General features: G+C 40.0%; 1 protein-coding gene across 1 annotated transcript; it reads right to left on the bottom strand.

Annotated features, from left to right (window-relative positions):
• Positions 1 to 3,259: 3,259 nt before the first annotated feature.
• On the bottom strand, positions 3,260 to 6,312 carry LOC4328531 (desmethyl-deoxy-podophyllotoxin synthase). The gene is made up of 2 exons (XM_015771371.3): positions 5,384 to 6,312; positions 3,260 to 3,970 (listed from the first exon to the last, which is right to left on the bottom strand). Exons 1-2 carry the CDS (start codon positions 6,299 to 6,301, stop codon positions 3,344 to 3,346), a joined length of 1,545 nt encoding a protein of 514 aa, XP_015626857.1. The 5' UTR covers positions 6,302 to 6,312; the 3' UTR covers positions 3,260 to 3,343.
• Between the last annotated feature and the right edge of the window lie 6,088 nt (positions 6,313 to 12,400).

Genomic DNA, 12,400 nt, shown 5'->3' with positions numbered 1-12,400 from the left:
AGATTATAATCTATAGATTATTTTTAGTAATCTCCCTAAGAAATCAAGTTCGCGATAATAATTTACATATGATTAAGAACTCAATAATTCGATGAGTCTTAGGACATGACTATAACTTACAAAATATCTTAGGAAGAAGAACAATTCCACTTCGCGAATAAAGTAGCCTATATAAAATTCACCTCCCGCGCTCGTTTTTCAATACGGTCATTATGTGGATTTTGTTTGAATTCTGATCGAATTCAAATTGTTCTTACGCATGTAACTATAGAGACCGAGGGAGCCGCGGATCCGGGTGAAGGCCAAGGCCCACAAGACCTAGAGCAAGGCAAGTCATCACTATTCCTTGAACATATTAATCCCAATTGCGAAATTGTTTTGTTTACAAATAAAATTGCATGCAGTTATGAACATCCTACTTGTGATTATGCCATGCCTTGATTATTGTTTACCCTTAAATCCTTGTAACTATGATTTACGTATAAGTCCTTAGTCAACTATGACAAATGCTTAGAAATGCTACTCTAGATTTATGCATACTCATATTTATCAAATGCTATATGCTTGGGCAATTACCTTTGGGAAGGTAATTGAGATGCGGCATGTGGAGACATGAGCGCCACATTGCCATGATATTGATGACATAATTTGTGAAAGGAAAATAAAACTAAACAAATGTTTTCGACTGGGGCGGATGGAGGATTTGGGTGATGTCCGGAAAAGGCTAGTGCCGTCCCTGGTCAGTTAAGGACCGAGCCATGAAGTTAAGAATGAAACGATCCCCCGTACAACCGCACTTCTCATATGGGTATAGACCTAGCGGAGTAGATAGCTGAGCGGAGGCAGTATCCATGCGTAGTGGTCTTCTTTTAGGTGTGTGATGCGGCAAGCAGTCTGCTGGCGGATGCCCGGTTCAGATGGCCAGGTGGATGGTGGATGCCCGTTCCGGATGGTCAGAGACTGGCTTGGCAATACTACATGAGGATACCCATAAGAGAACAATCATGATGGACTGGGTACAACGACAGGAAGCAACGTAGGAGTGCATGTGTTTTTCCTTTCCCGGGTGCGCCAGAACTCCTCTCACTGCTAGAAATCGTGTACGCCTAGAGTGCATGAGGATATAAAGTTCATGGAGCGGGTACTGCCAATGCGAGGTTATCGAAAAGCTTTGCCGTGACACGTCTCATGTGTTGGGACGAGGCTCATGTGTTGGGCAGTCGCGGAGTGCGGGTAAAGTGTACATCCACTGAAGTGTGAGTAAACCAAATCTATTCGAATAGTCGTGCTCGCGGTTATTGAGCATCGGGACATGTATTACACTTGGCTAGTCTCTAAATTCTTAACTTGTGTGGGATGGGTTGTTGCATGACGAATTTTTATGCTGTTGGAGCCACTTCCTGAGAAGGGGGAAGGTGGGCATCCTCAGAAAACCATAACAACTCAATGGCGGGAAGCTATCCTTGGGATCACAATGGATGGTGGACAGAACCATCGTTGTTTAAATACAAACACTGGTACTAAAATTTGATCAGTCAATGCTAGGTCTGAGGCTTGTAAAAAGAATTACAAAACTTGCTTTGCGCAAAAGAACCATAGCTATCCTTTGAAATACCCTTTCATATGCATTGTTGCTGTGGTGGCTTGCTGAGTACGGTTGGTACTCACCCTTGCGAATATAAAATTAATCAGAAGCGGGAGACGAAGCTCCGGAGGATCCCTATGCCTACTACCAGGAGGGAGATGAAGACGATGTCGCCCAGTAGGTCTTAGTACGGTCGTTGCCTGTGGCAATGGCATGCCGCTGCCTAAAATCCGCTGTCTTATCTAATTCTGCTTTTGGTTGTATTCCGGACCGCTCGGTCCGATGATTTAAGACAATGCCTGCGGGCTTATGTTGTAATAATTCACACTAGACTCTCGTGTATGAGTATTTGGTATTTCAGCTATGAGCTCATGTGTACCAGACTACTTGATTCAGAGAAATGGTACTGTTTACACGATTGATTCCTGTTATAAAAACGAGGGTCCACAGGTGCCCATCATGAGCTGGTGGAAGTTGCCGATCGTTGACCGGCAGCCGCCACGGCCCCGGCGGAAGCCTCGGCTGGCCGGCGCCACTACAACCGCTCGCCTTCCTCGATCGCCACCACCTTGTGGAGCACGAGAGTGAGCAGGACGAGAGCCAGGGAGAGGCAAACGTAGCCGGTGACGTCTTGCATTTGCACCACGGCCATGGCGATCTATGAGTGTTATATATGGAGGCCAACAAGAAATGTTATATATAGAGAAAGAATGGAGTGGATTCTAACTTCTTTAAGGGATGTCCCCTCGTTACTTTTTTTTCTTCCAAATCCAATGTAAATGGTAGTGAAAAATCTGAAAAACATTAACAATGTTAGTATAGGGATATATATCAGCGACGGAAATCTAAGTTTAAATTCGACCTACACATTTAGAATAAAAAATAAATTTGGGTGTGAATAATGATTTAAAAAATTTACGCTGTTAGTGTAGACGATTTGAGAATTTTTCTTTGTTGTTTGGATGGTTTATAAATAGACAAGTGGACATCCGCTCGAGATATCAAAATACTAGTTTCCATAGAGAAGTTCATTCATTCATGTAAGTGAAAAAAAAAGTCAGGTACAGTGCGGCTATCCCTATTTTGAAAAGATAGGCAAGAGAAATTATTGCAAAATGAGAGGGACAGCGCGACTACTTTCGTACCGGCACTAATACAACTATACACAATTTTATCTGTTAATAATAGTTACTCCCTCCGTTTTATATTACAAGGCATTCAACTTTTTTTAGTCAAAATTCTTAAATTTGACCAAATTTAAAACAAAATTATAAGTCCTCTTTTCTCATGTTTGTCCCACCCCTCTCCACCTCATCCCTTCCAACTCTCAGGCTCCAACCCGCCTCTTATCCTCTTCTCTTCACACAACGCCATTGTGTGTTAGCAGAGCTACTGCCAGCAATAGGAGGCACGACTATTATCCTCCTTTCTCCATATTGTTCATGGTTATGGCATCCCAGAGTCTACACCAGATATTGTGCGTGCAAGTACATGTATATGTGTAATGAGGTGACCGCCATCAAAATTGACAAGCTAGGAGGACTTTAGCATTTAAAACATATTATTTATCAAATTATTGTCACGAGTTAAACTCTTGATCATATATATAAATTAAATAGTTTAATAACTAAATTTAAAGTAATAATGTAGAACGAGTAGGATGCAAAGTAGGAGTACATCAATCCATCAAAAGTTATATAGTTTATCATATAGGCGCGTACAGATGAGACAAATATTTTGTCTCTTAAGTGTAAACAGCTATAGGGCAGTCGACATAGGCACACGAACAGTTGGAACGAGATAAAGATCATTCTTTTTTCGAATAGTTGCACCCAACTCCTCCATCATGTCCACCTTGGTCGGCGAGATCCCATCAGGAAGCTCCCAATCAAAGTGATAGAGAAGCGAGGCTAGAACGAGCTCCATGATTGCTTCTGCAAATGCCATACCAGGGCACATCCTTCGCCCAGCTCCAAACGGTATAAATTCAAAATCTGTTCCTTTGAAGTCTATATGTCCATCCTCAAATCGCTCGGGTCTAAATGTCTCAGCGTCCTCCCAATACTTAGGGTCTCTACCGATTGCCCACACGTTAACAAGCATAGTAGTACCTATGGGGATATCGTACCCCATGACCTCACATGTCTCCCGACATTCCCTAGGGAGAAGTAGTGGCACCACAGGATGTAACCTTAAGGTCTCTTTGATAACAAGTTTTAAGTACCTCAGTTCAACTAAGTCATCTTCAGATATTGTTTGCTTTCCTTTGATGACGTTACTTAACTCATCTTGTGCCTTCAGCATCACTTTTGGATTCATTATGAGCTCAGTCATCGCCCAATGAAGTGTACTTGCTGATGTCTCGCTCCCAGCACCAAAAAGTTCCTATATGCATGGAAAAAACATGATTTCCCATATACGTAAAAAACAATATCTTATCAATTACTTTCTTTGTTCAGTGTGCATACCTTTTTTTTTATTTTCATATGCTCCCCCATTCATCAGTTAAGGTTATTTAATTTTATTATTAAAGGTAAAACTTTATAGATTTTTACATTAACAGTAGTAAAATTTTAAGTGCACTCAGGTAAAAGGGGTTTGGTAAAATATGTCTTATATTCCATCCGTTCACGAATATAGGGATTATAGATCCAGAAAGTGATTGGTGATACGATTGAAAAATAAATGATTGATAAGACAAAAAGTACTTTAAACTCATTAATATTTTTGGACAAGTCAAAAGGGCTTAAAATTATCTGTATTTGTGAACAGATGGAGTAGTTATTAAGGTTGTACTATTTTGCAACCAATTAAAAGTTAAAGCTTTGGTGTCGAAGATGTTAAAATTGAATAAAATAAGTCCTATCAAAATTAAGGGAGATAATACTATTATCATTATCCATAGGGAAAAGGATGGTCCTAGTACGCGATCGCTCGCTGGAGGGAGGGTTAAGCGATAAAAAAAAACTATCAGCACCCGCGTCCCTCCCCGCACACGTCTCCCCTTTCTACCACACTATCAATTTTAAACCATTTAAAAAATATAAAAAGAAATCTAATACACTTGAAAAATATATTCATGTGAATAAACTTTATACTTACAAATTCGAATTCGAATTTGAACCGGGTATATAAACTTTTAACCTATAAACTTTGGGTATACAAACTTTAGATGTGTAAACCTGATGAAATTTCATACATATAAACTTTATGTATAGAAATATTCTATATAAAAAAATATTTGAATCCAAATTAATTTGAACAGGCTATTTAAACTTTTAACTTATAAACTTTGGGTATACAAACTTTAGATGTATAAACTTGATGAAATTCCGTACATATAGACTTTATGTATAGAAATATTATATATATATATATATATAAATATATTTGAATCCAAATTTGAATTCAAATTTGAACCGGGTATATAAACTTTTAACCTATAAACTTTGGAATGTATAAACTTTGGGTATATAAATTTTAGTTGTGTAAATTTGATGTGTACCACCTTTAGTTATATAAACTTACTAAAAACAGAAAAGTAATGCGAGTGAAAAAAAAAAAGGATCATGGGGAACGGGCTGATCGCCGCGCGTCACCATTCGGTAACAGAAAAAAAACAGCCAAAAAAGCGACGGAAAAAACAAAGATCTCGAGCACAGGAGTCTGGCAAAAATGGAAAGGTAACGGCAAGAAAAAAAACCGATGGCCTCGCCGAGATTTCAGCGACCGATCGCGTATTAGTGATTTCGCAGGGGAAAAGGGGAAGAGGTGAAGAACAAGTACTTGTCAACTTACAAGGATAACGGCTTTGATATTGCCCATGGTGAGGGGCACTTGGAGGCTCCCTTCCTTCTGAACCCTGAGAAGCACATCGACGAGGTCCTCGTCGTCGTCCACGGCGCCGGCGGCCCTCCGCTCCTCGTGCTGCCTGAGAGCGCACTCTATCAGCCCGAAGTTCTTGCGGTGGTTCGCCTCCGCCCGCCGCGTCGTGCCGCCGACGAAGCTGGCCAGCCTCGACGACGGGAACAGGTCGCCGAGGCTGAACCCGGAGGCTATCCTGTCCCCCTCGGCGAGACCCTCCAGGAATTCGTCCCGCTTCTCGAACCTGTCGCCCATGATGGTGCGCACCGCCGAGTCGGAGATGAGCGCCGTGATCCGCTCGCTGACGTTCACGGCCTCGCCGGGCTGCGCCGCGGCGACGGCGGCGACGAGGCGGCAGACCTCGTCCTCCCGGATGCGGCGGAACGACTGGACGCGGCGCGCGCTGAGGAGCTCCACCACGGCGATCTTGCGGAGCTGCCGCCACAGCGCGCCGTAGGGCGCGAACACCAGCCCGACGCCGTCGCTCATCATGACGCGGATGGTGGAGCTCCACGGCCGCGTCGCGAACGCGACGTCGTGCGTCTTGGTGATCTCCCTGGCAGCGTCGGCGGACGAGGCGACGACGACGCGAAGCTCGCCGAGCCTGAGCGACATGAGCGGCGCGTCGTGCCGGCGCGCCAGGTCGGCCATGGTGCGGTGGACGAGCGGGCCGCCCATCGCGACCTGGTGGAGGTTGCCGATGACCGGCAGCCGCCACGGCCCCGGCGGAAGCCTCGGCTTGCCGGCGCCATTACCGGTCGCCTTCCTCGCCACCTTGTGGAGGACGAGAGTGAGCAAGAGGAGAGCCAAGGAGAGGCACAGGTAGCCGGTGACGTATTGCACCATGGCCATGGGTGTGAGTTGTCGAGCACTTCATGGAAATGGTATAAATAGACAGAAGTTGATTCATTTATTATTTGTTGTCTAGCACAAAAATAATTGCAAAATGAAAACATAGGCAAGAGAAATAATTGCAAATTGAAAGGCGCAAAGCGATTTGGAGGTTTGGACATTAATACAGCTTGGCTGTGGTGTGATTTCCGCTGCCTTCTTATTAGCATTAACGTGCAGGAATCATCAGCCTTATAACTCTTTGGACTAAGCTTTTTAGTGTGCTACTTTTGTAATAATGGACTATAGCTCTTGTGAGCAAAGGCCGGGATGTTTCATACCATTATTAAAAAAAAGAGAAAAAACTCTCTTATTTGCTGGCCAATAGCAATCGTGTAGTTGCCTTACTATATTTATACTACACTGAAAAATGTATATGTCACAATGATTTGTAAAAGCTGATCGATATGCGGCACTACTATGCAAAACAAATGAAAATTACTAATTAGCACAAATTATGATTTTGATGATCCTTACTGATGAATTAGATTTGAAATGTAGAGAAAATGTTGTTCTGATTTCTGAAACAAAAGCCAACGGGCCAATTAGAGGTACTGAGGTAGGTTGTTGGTATATACGTATACGTATACGTATGTACTCATCAATTCAGCATCCAATAATTAGTTTGTTCACAACAGTTCAATAGAATCACCACTCAAGGAGCATCCTGCCAACAAAGTTAAACATGTGTTTGGCGTGCTTGCATTTTGAAATACGGTGTTAAATATGTAGTACTGCTGTTAGGAGCGCAGCACGTTCCTTAGCATTTCGAGCACCAAACATGTATTAGTCTAAGCCTACCTCACTCCACGTCCTGTCATCCCGCTCCCATCGCTCCCATCGTTATCGGAGTAAATGATTTACTTCGATAATAAAAACAACTTTCCTACTTCCGATCCCACCCCACGTCCCATCATCCTGCTCCCACTATTATCGGAGTAAATGATTTACTTCGATAAAAACAACTTCCCAGATTCCAGTATATATTCTATTTTTCCCGTACCCAACCAACCACTCTCGCCCCCACTTTATTTTTTCCTCTTTTTTTTTGGGATATGCATCGATCCATCATCCCAGCCCACAGATCGGTGACGCACCATGGAGGAGGACGACGACAGGCGATGGCCGGCGAGCGGTGGCCGGTGGCGGTTGATGCGAAGGCGCTGCTTCGGGCCTCGCTGCCGTACGTCGAGCAACACCTTAACTAGTAAAGAGGCGTTCACCTAGGTCAAGAGCAACAATCGGCGGCTGCTCCACGTCGGCGACATTGACAGAACAAGCACGTAAGGAAATAGCACTCCGATTTGCATCTGCATACTCTAGTTTACCTTCACGCATGAAGCCCCAATTTTTTTTTGCAAATCAGATTAACGTGCAATCTCCAATATTACTTGATCTGAATTGATGGGCTGCATAGGTCCTACATTTGCACATCATGCTCCATGTGGTTCGCCGCAGAGGATAGGGTGGAGTTTGCCGATGATGGAGGTTTTTTGCTATTTTTCTTTTGCTCGTCGTCTCTATAACATGAACGAGAATGTTCTTGCATTTTTTTCGTGCTTGCTAGATGATGGATGGCTGCTACTGCGCAATGTCGAGCCCATCTCTATACCATGCCGCTACACCCTTCTATTATTCCATCATCGACTACCGCTCGCCATCTGGTTGCCCTCTCCACTACCTGTCACAAGACACAGACCGGCATCTCCATCCTTATAGCAAGATCCAAGAAAGCCACCAGAATCCTAGTTTCACGATGGATTTTTGGTTGAATCATTTTTTTTCTTTTCTAGTTTGATTCACTTGTGAGTAATTTTTATCATTTGTATGTGATTGAGCCTGTAATTTTTTTTATTCGTACGGTCATTTTGTGATATAGATTAACAATACTTTTAGTATCATTTTTTACTCTTATACCGTGTATTGAATACATCAGTAAACATATTACTATATGGTTGCTACGAGATCATGAGCTATATCGAGAGAAAAGTAGTAATTGTTTTACTCGCAGACCACGAAGTCTCAGCTTTTACTCTTATACAGTGTACTGAACATATCAGTAAACATATTACTACATAGTAGCTACGAGATCATGGGCTATATCGAGAGGAAGGTGGTAATTGTTTTACTCGCAGACCACGAAATCTAAACAATATTTATAACACTAGTAAAAGAATTACTAGTGTTTTAAGCAGGTAGTAGTTCTTTTACGACCATCTAGGAATGGTGTCGCACGATATGGGGACATTCATGCAAGTAAAAAGTAAGGGCATTCATGCGAGTAAATTTGTTATTTTAGAAGGAGCAGATGTGGAAGGCTAGGAGTAAATGGAAAACTCCACGGAGTAAATTCGTTACTTTTGAAACGTGGGGAGACACTAGAAAAACAGAAAACTGGAAAAGAAAAACTAGATGATAAATATTTTACTAAAACGCGAAACAAAATAACTGGAGAGAAGGAACCAAAAACAAAAAAAATCTGGATGTTTAATATTTTACCGGGCCCTTTGATGAAGCACGGATAAGATGGAAAAGAGAAAAAAGAACCACGGAAGATAGGGTGGTAAAAAAACGAAAAAAATAAACTGATGAAAGGTGGGATGCGGAGTAAAGGTGGGTGGTAAAAAACGAAAAAACTGGAAGGAGGGAGCGCTGTGTGGCGCTCGATCTAATATTCCGTGTGCAGCGCGTGGATTAGCGCTACCGTTAGTTATATGTGCTTAGTTGTAAAAAAATCGGGTGCCGATTTTTTAGTATTCAAGCACATGCAACCTTTTAATTAGGAATGTTGTGGAGTTCAGAGCATGAATAGTGATTGTATGAAATTTTCGCAGTTGAGTTCAGAGCATAAATACTGTGATTTAGACGAATATTATCTGTATAATCATTTTAATTACAACTTATAACATACAGAGACCACCCATACATAACATATTATCTATTTAGCTATCTCAAACATATTCGTATATTCGATGACTTAATTCTACAGAAAAGTGTTTTTATCTTCTCGTTTTTTTCATGTCACCTAAATAGTTGTAAATAAAAAAATGATAAGATAAGTTGATATGAGATATATCACTATGCAAATTAACATGCAAGTTTTCCACTTCTACATGTTATAACAAATATATCAAACATAAAAATGAGTTTATATTAACTAGATACGGTTTAATTTGTTTCTCTAAAAATAGCATATCATGCAATTTATGATAACTACCATTTGATTTGGGGCCTACACTACTGTTGACCCCAGCAAGATACATTGCGTCTGTCCTTACTAATCCATTGGAATGCATCCACTAGCTAGTAAATGTGCTGTTATTTAGAACAGTTAAGCAATGGTTCTGTACTATTGTTAACGATTTGAGTTGCAATTTGCAACTCCTGTATGATCACTCCAACAAGCACAACACCCATGCTGATGATGCTGGCACAGCAATATACTTCCTTTATCTTAAAATATAAAAGATTTTGAACAGATGAGACACTTTCTAGAAATACAATATATACTCTATGTCTAGATTCATAGTCTGAAAAGTATCTCATCGGTTCAAAATTACTTATATTTTATTTTAGTACGGATGAAGTAGTAATTGTGATGCAGCAGAGGCAGCCGGAATTTCTGGCTATCTATGACAAAGCTGACCTTTGCAAATTGCAAATTGCAATTCAAACACATTAATGCATGGTTCACGATAACTGCAAAGTTGACTACTGAACTCACGGTGAAAATTGGCAATTTTTTAATTCATGGCTGAATTAGTGCCAGATTGCCACTTAGAGTGATAAATAGTTAAATATCTCACAACCCCTCTCACAACAACCTGGACGGTGTCGCTGATGGCGTATTGAGCTAGCTAGCTAGTAGCTTAGTTGTCGAATACCTTAAGGGCAACTAGGAATGGTATATATAGAGAAGTTTAATTACTATAATAATATACATAGAAAAGTTATTTTAGTATGATAATGCATCTAAGAATTAAAGTCAGGTTTTGATGTCTGCTAATTGCTTGCGGTCCTCTTATTTGGAAAGATTGGCATTTAACACATTTTTTCAAATTAATACTATATCTTTGTTTTTAAAATAGACTGGGAAATTGACCTGTGGTATAACGTTGACCATTTATTTTATTCAAAATTTGATTTCAAAAACTTTAAAAAATATATAATTCATGCTTAATATTCTTTTAGTAATAAAACAATTGATAATAAAATAAAATATGATTATATAATTCTTTTTAATAAGACGAATAACCAGACACGTCAATATTATGCTAAAATTTAACGGAATCATCTGTTAGAATAATCTATTTGGAGTGTTGTGTAGAGAGGATCCTATCCTGCGAGAGTGACCGACGCGACGCTGGGTCATTGATTTGGACGGCTCTCCAACCTGCAACGCAGGCGCTATTTCAGCTAGAAAATTGAATTGCCAATTTTCGCAGTGAGTTCAATTGTCAACTTTGCAGTTGTTATCAGCTATCTCGGGGAATTAGTATATTGCTGTGCTTACCATGCATACACGTGTTGCAATGAACACAAAAAAAATGTCAGCGGTATCAAGGTTTCAAGTTCATATATTGTTGTGTTTCCCAAACACACGCAACATCTGATTAAGCTCTAATATCTGGTATAGTCAAAGAAGAAAATATCATTACTTGAATTAATCAGTACTACGTCTTACTACTATTTATGTAGGGGGTGCATCTACGACCCCTTCTATTATTGGTGGTATTATAATGGTACAAATATATATCTACTAGTTGATTTTTATGTGCTTTAAAAATATTTTATTTAGGATTTTACTAGGAATAAATTGGTATTGTTAATCTGTCAGAGGTGACCGTGCGTTGCAACAGGAAAAATAAAAAATTATGACAAACATTGGACGAGTAGACAAGGTGTTTAATTTATTCAGATAGATAAGACAGTTAATTTATTCAAAACAGTCTATTTCTATTATAGCTCTAACATCAATTAAGTTCTTTTGTAAAGAAAATAAAACTTAACTTTGTGTAAATTAATAAACCAATCCTTGCCATCCACAATGCATTACCCCCATTTGAAGTTGTAGACTTGTAGTTGTGCCTCAGTAGGAGCAGATTAAGTTTTCTTTTTAGCAATATATTTCTTGAGAAAACAATTCTGATATATTGATGGGATATCGATCACCGTTCTCGAGACAAAAGGGAAACTACCTATTTTTTAAGTTAAATCTACTCCCTATTTTTCGGTGCAAGACAAAAGGGAAACTGTTGAACTAATATTTTTACTCCATCCGTATTTTAATGTATGACGTCGTTGACTTTTTAATCAACGTTTGACTATTTATTTTATTCAAATTTTTTTGTGCAAATATGAAAATATTTATGCCGTGCTTAAAAAACATTTGACGATGAATAAGACGAATGGTCAAACATTAAATAAAAAGTCAACGGCGTCATATATTAAAATATAAAGATAGTATTATTTAAGGTGCCATACCTGATGTTCGAAATATGTGCCCCATGCTGTCACCTGGAATGGCACATGGTGAGGGTTGTTCGAGTATTATCTTCTTTTTTTTCATGGCAACTCGTGAGAGCTTCGACTACTTGGTGTTGACTTGACAGGAGTATATAGGTGTGCCTGCAGAATACTAACTTCATCCAAAATATTACTACCTATAAAATTTTAGGGGGTGTCCTCCCTCCCAAACATCCTCTTGAAACAACAATCTAAATAGTCAATACTTGTTTAGATTCGTTGTTTTAGAGCAAGGATAATAATATAGCACATTTCCTACTATTAGCCTATACTAAAGTTAACACATATAATAGATTAACTATAAGGTTAGCTATGATTTTCTTCTTCTATCTCTATCTCTCACTTATACATTTAATGTTGTTTTGGAGCTTGTGTTAAGCCAGCTCTTACATGAGAACCAACATCTTTCTCTTTTATTTACTTCTCTCCTCTACATAAGTTTATAGTAGGCTTATAGCTTACTATTATACTTGCTCTTGGCATGTCGGTTTTGTCGGACCGTGCCTCTGATTATAGGGGCCCCACCCAACTCCT

This window comes from Oryza sativa, chromosome 2 (genome assembly GCF_034140825.1).
Source record: "Oryza sativa Japonica Group chromosome 2, ASM3414082v1".
Classification (NCBI taxonomy): Eukaryota; Viridiplantae; Streptophyta; class Magnoliopsida; order Poales; family Poaceae; genus Oryza; species Oryza sativa.
The sequence above is the reverse complement of the archived record's forward strand: the minus strand, read 5'-3'. Positions and strand labels throughout refer to the sequence as shown.

Excerpts from the sequence above, each read along its gene's own strand:
- LOC4328531 (XM_015771371.3), bottom strand. The coding sequence starts at position 6,301 with ATGGCCATGGTGCAATACGTCACCGGCTACCTGTGCCTCTCCTTGGCT. Across the intron at positions 3,971-5,383 it reads ATATCAAAGCCGTTATCCTT|GAACTTTTTGGTGCTGGGAG; the intron begins GTAAGTTGACAA and ends CCATGCATATAG.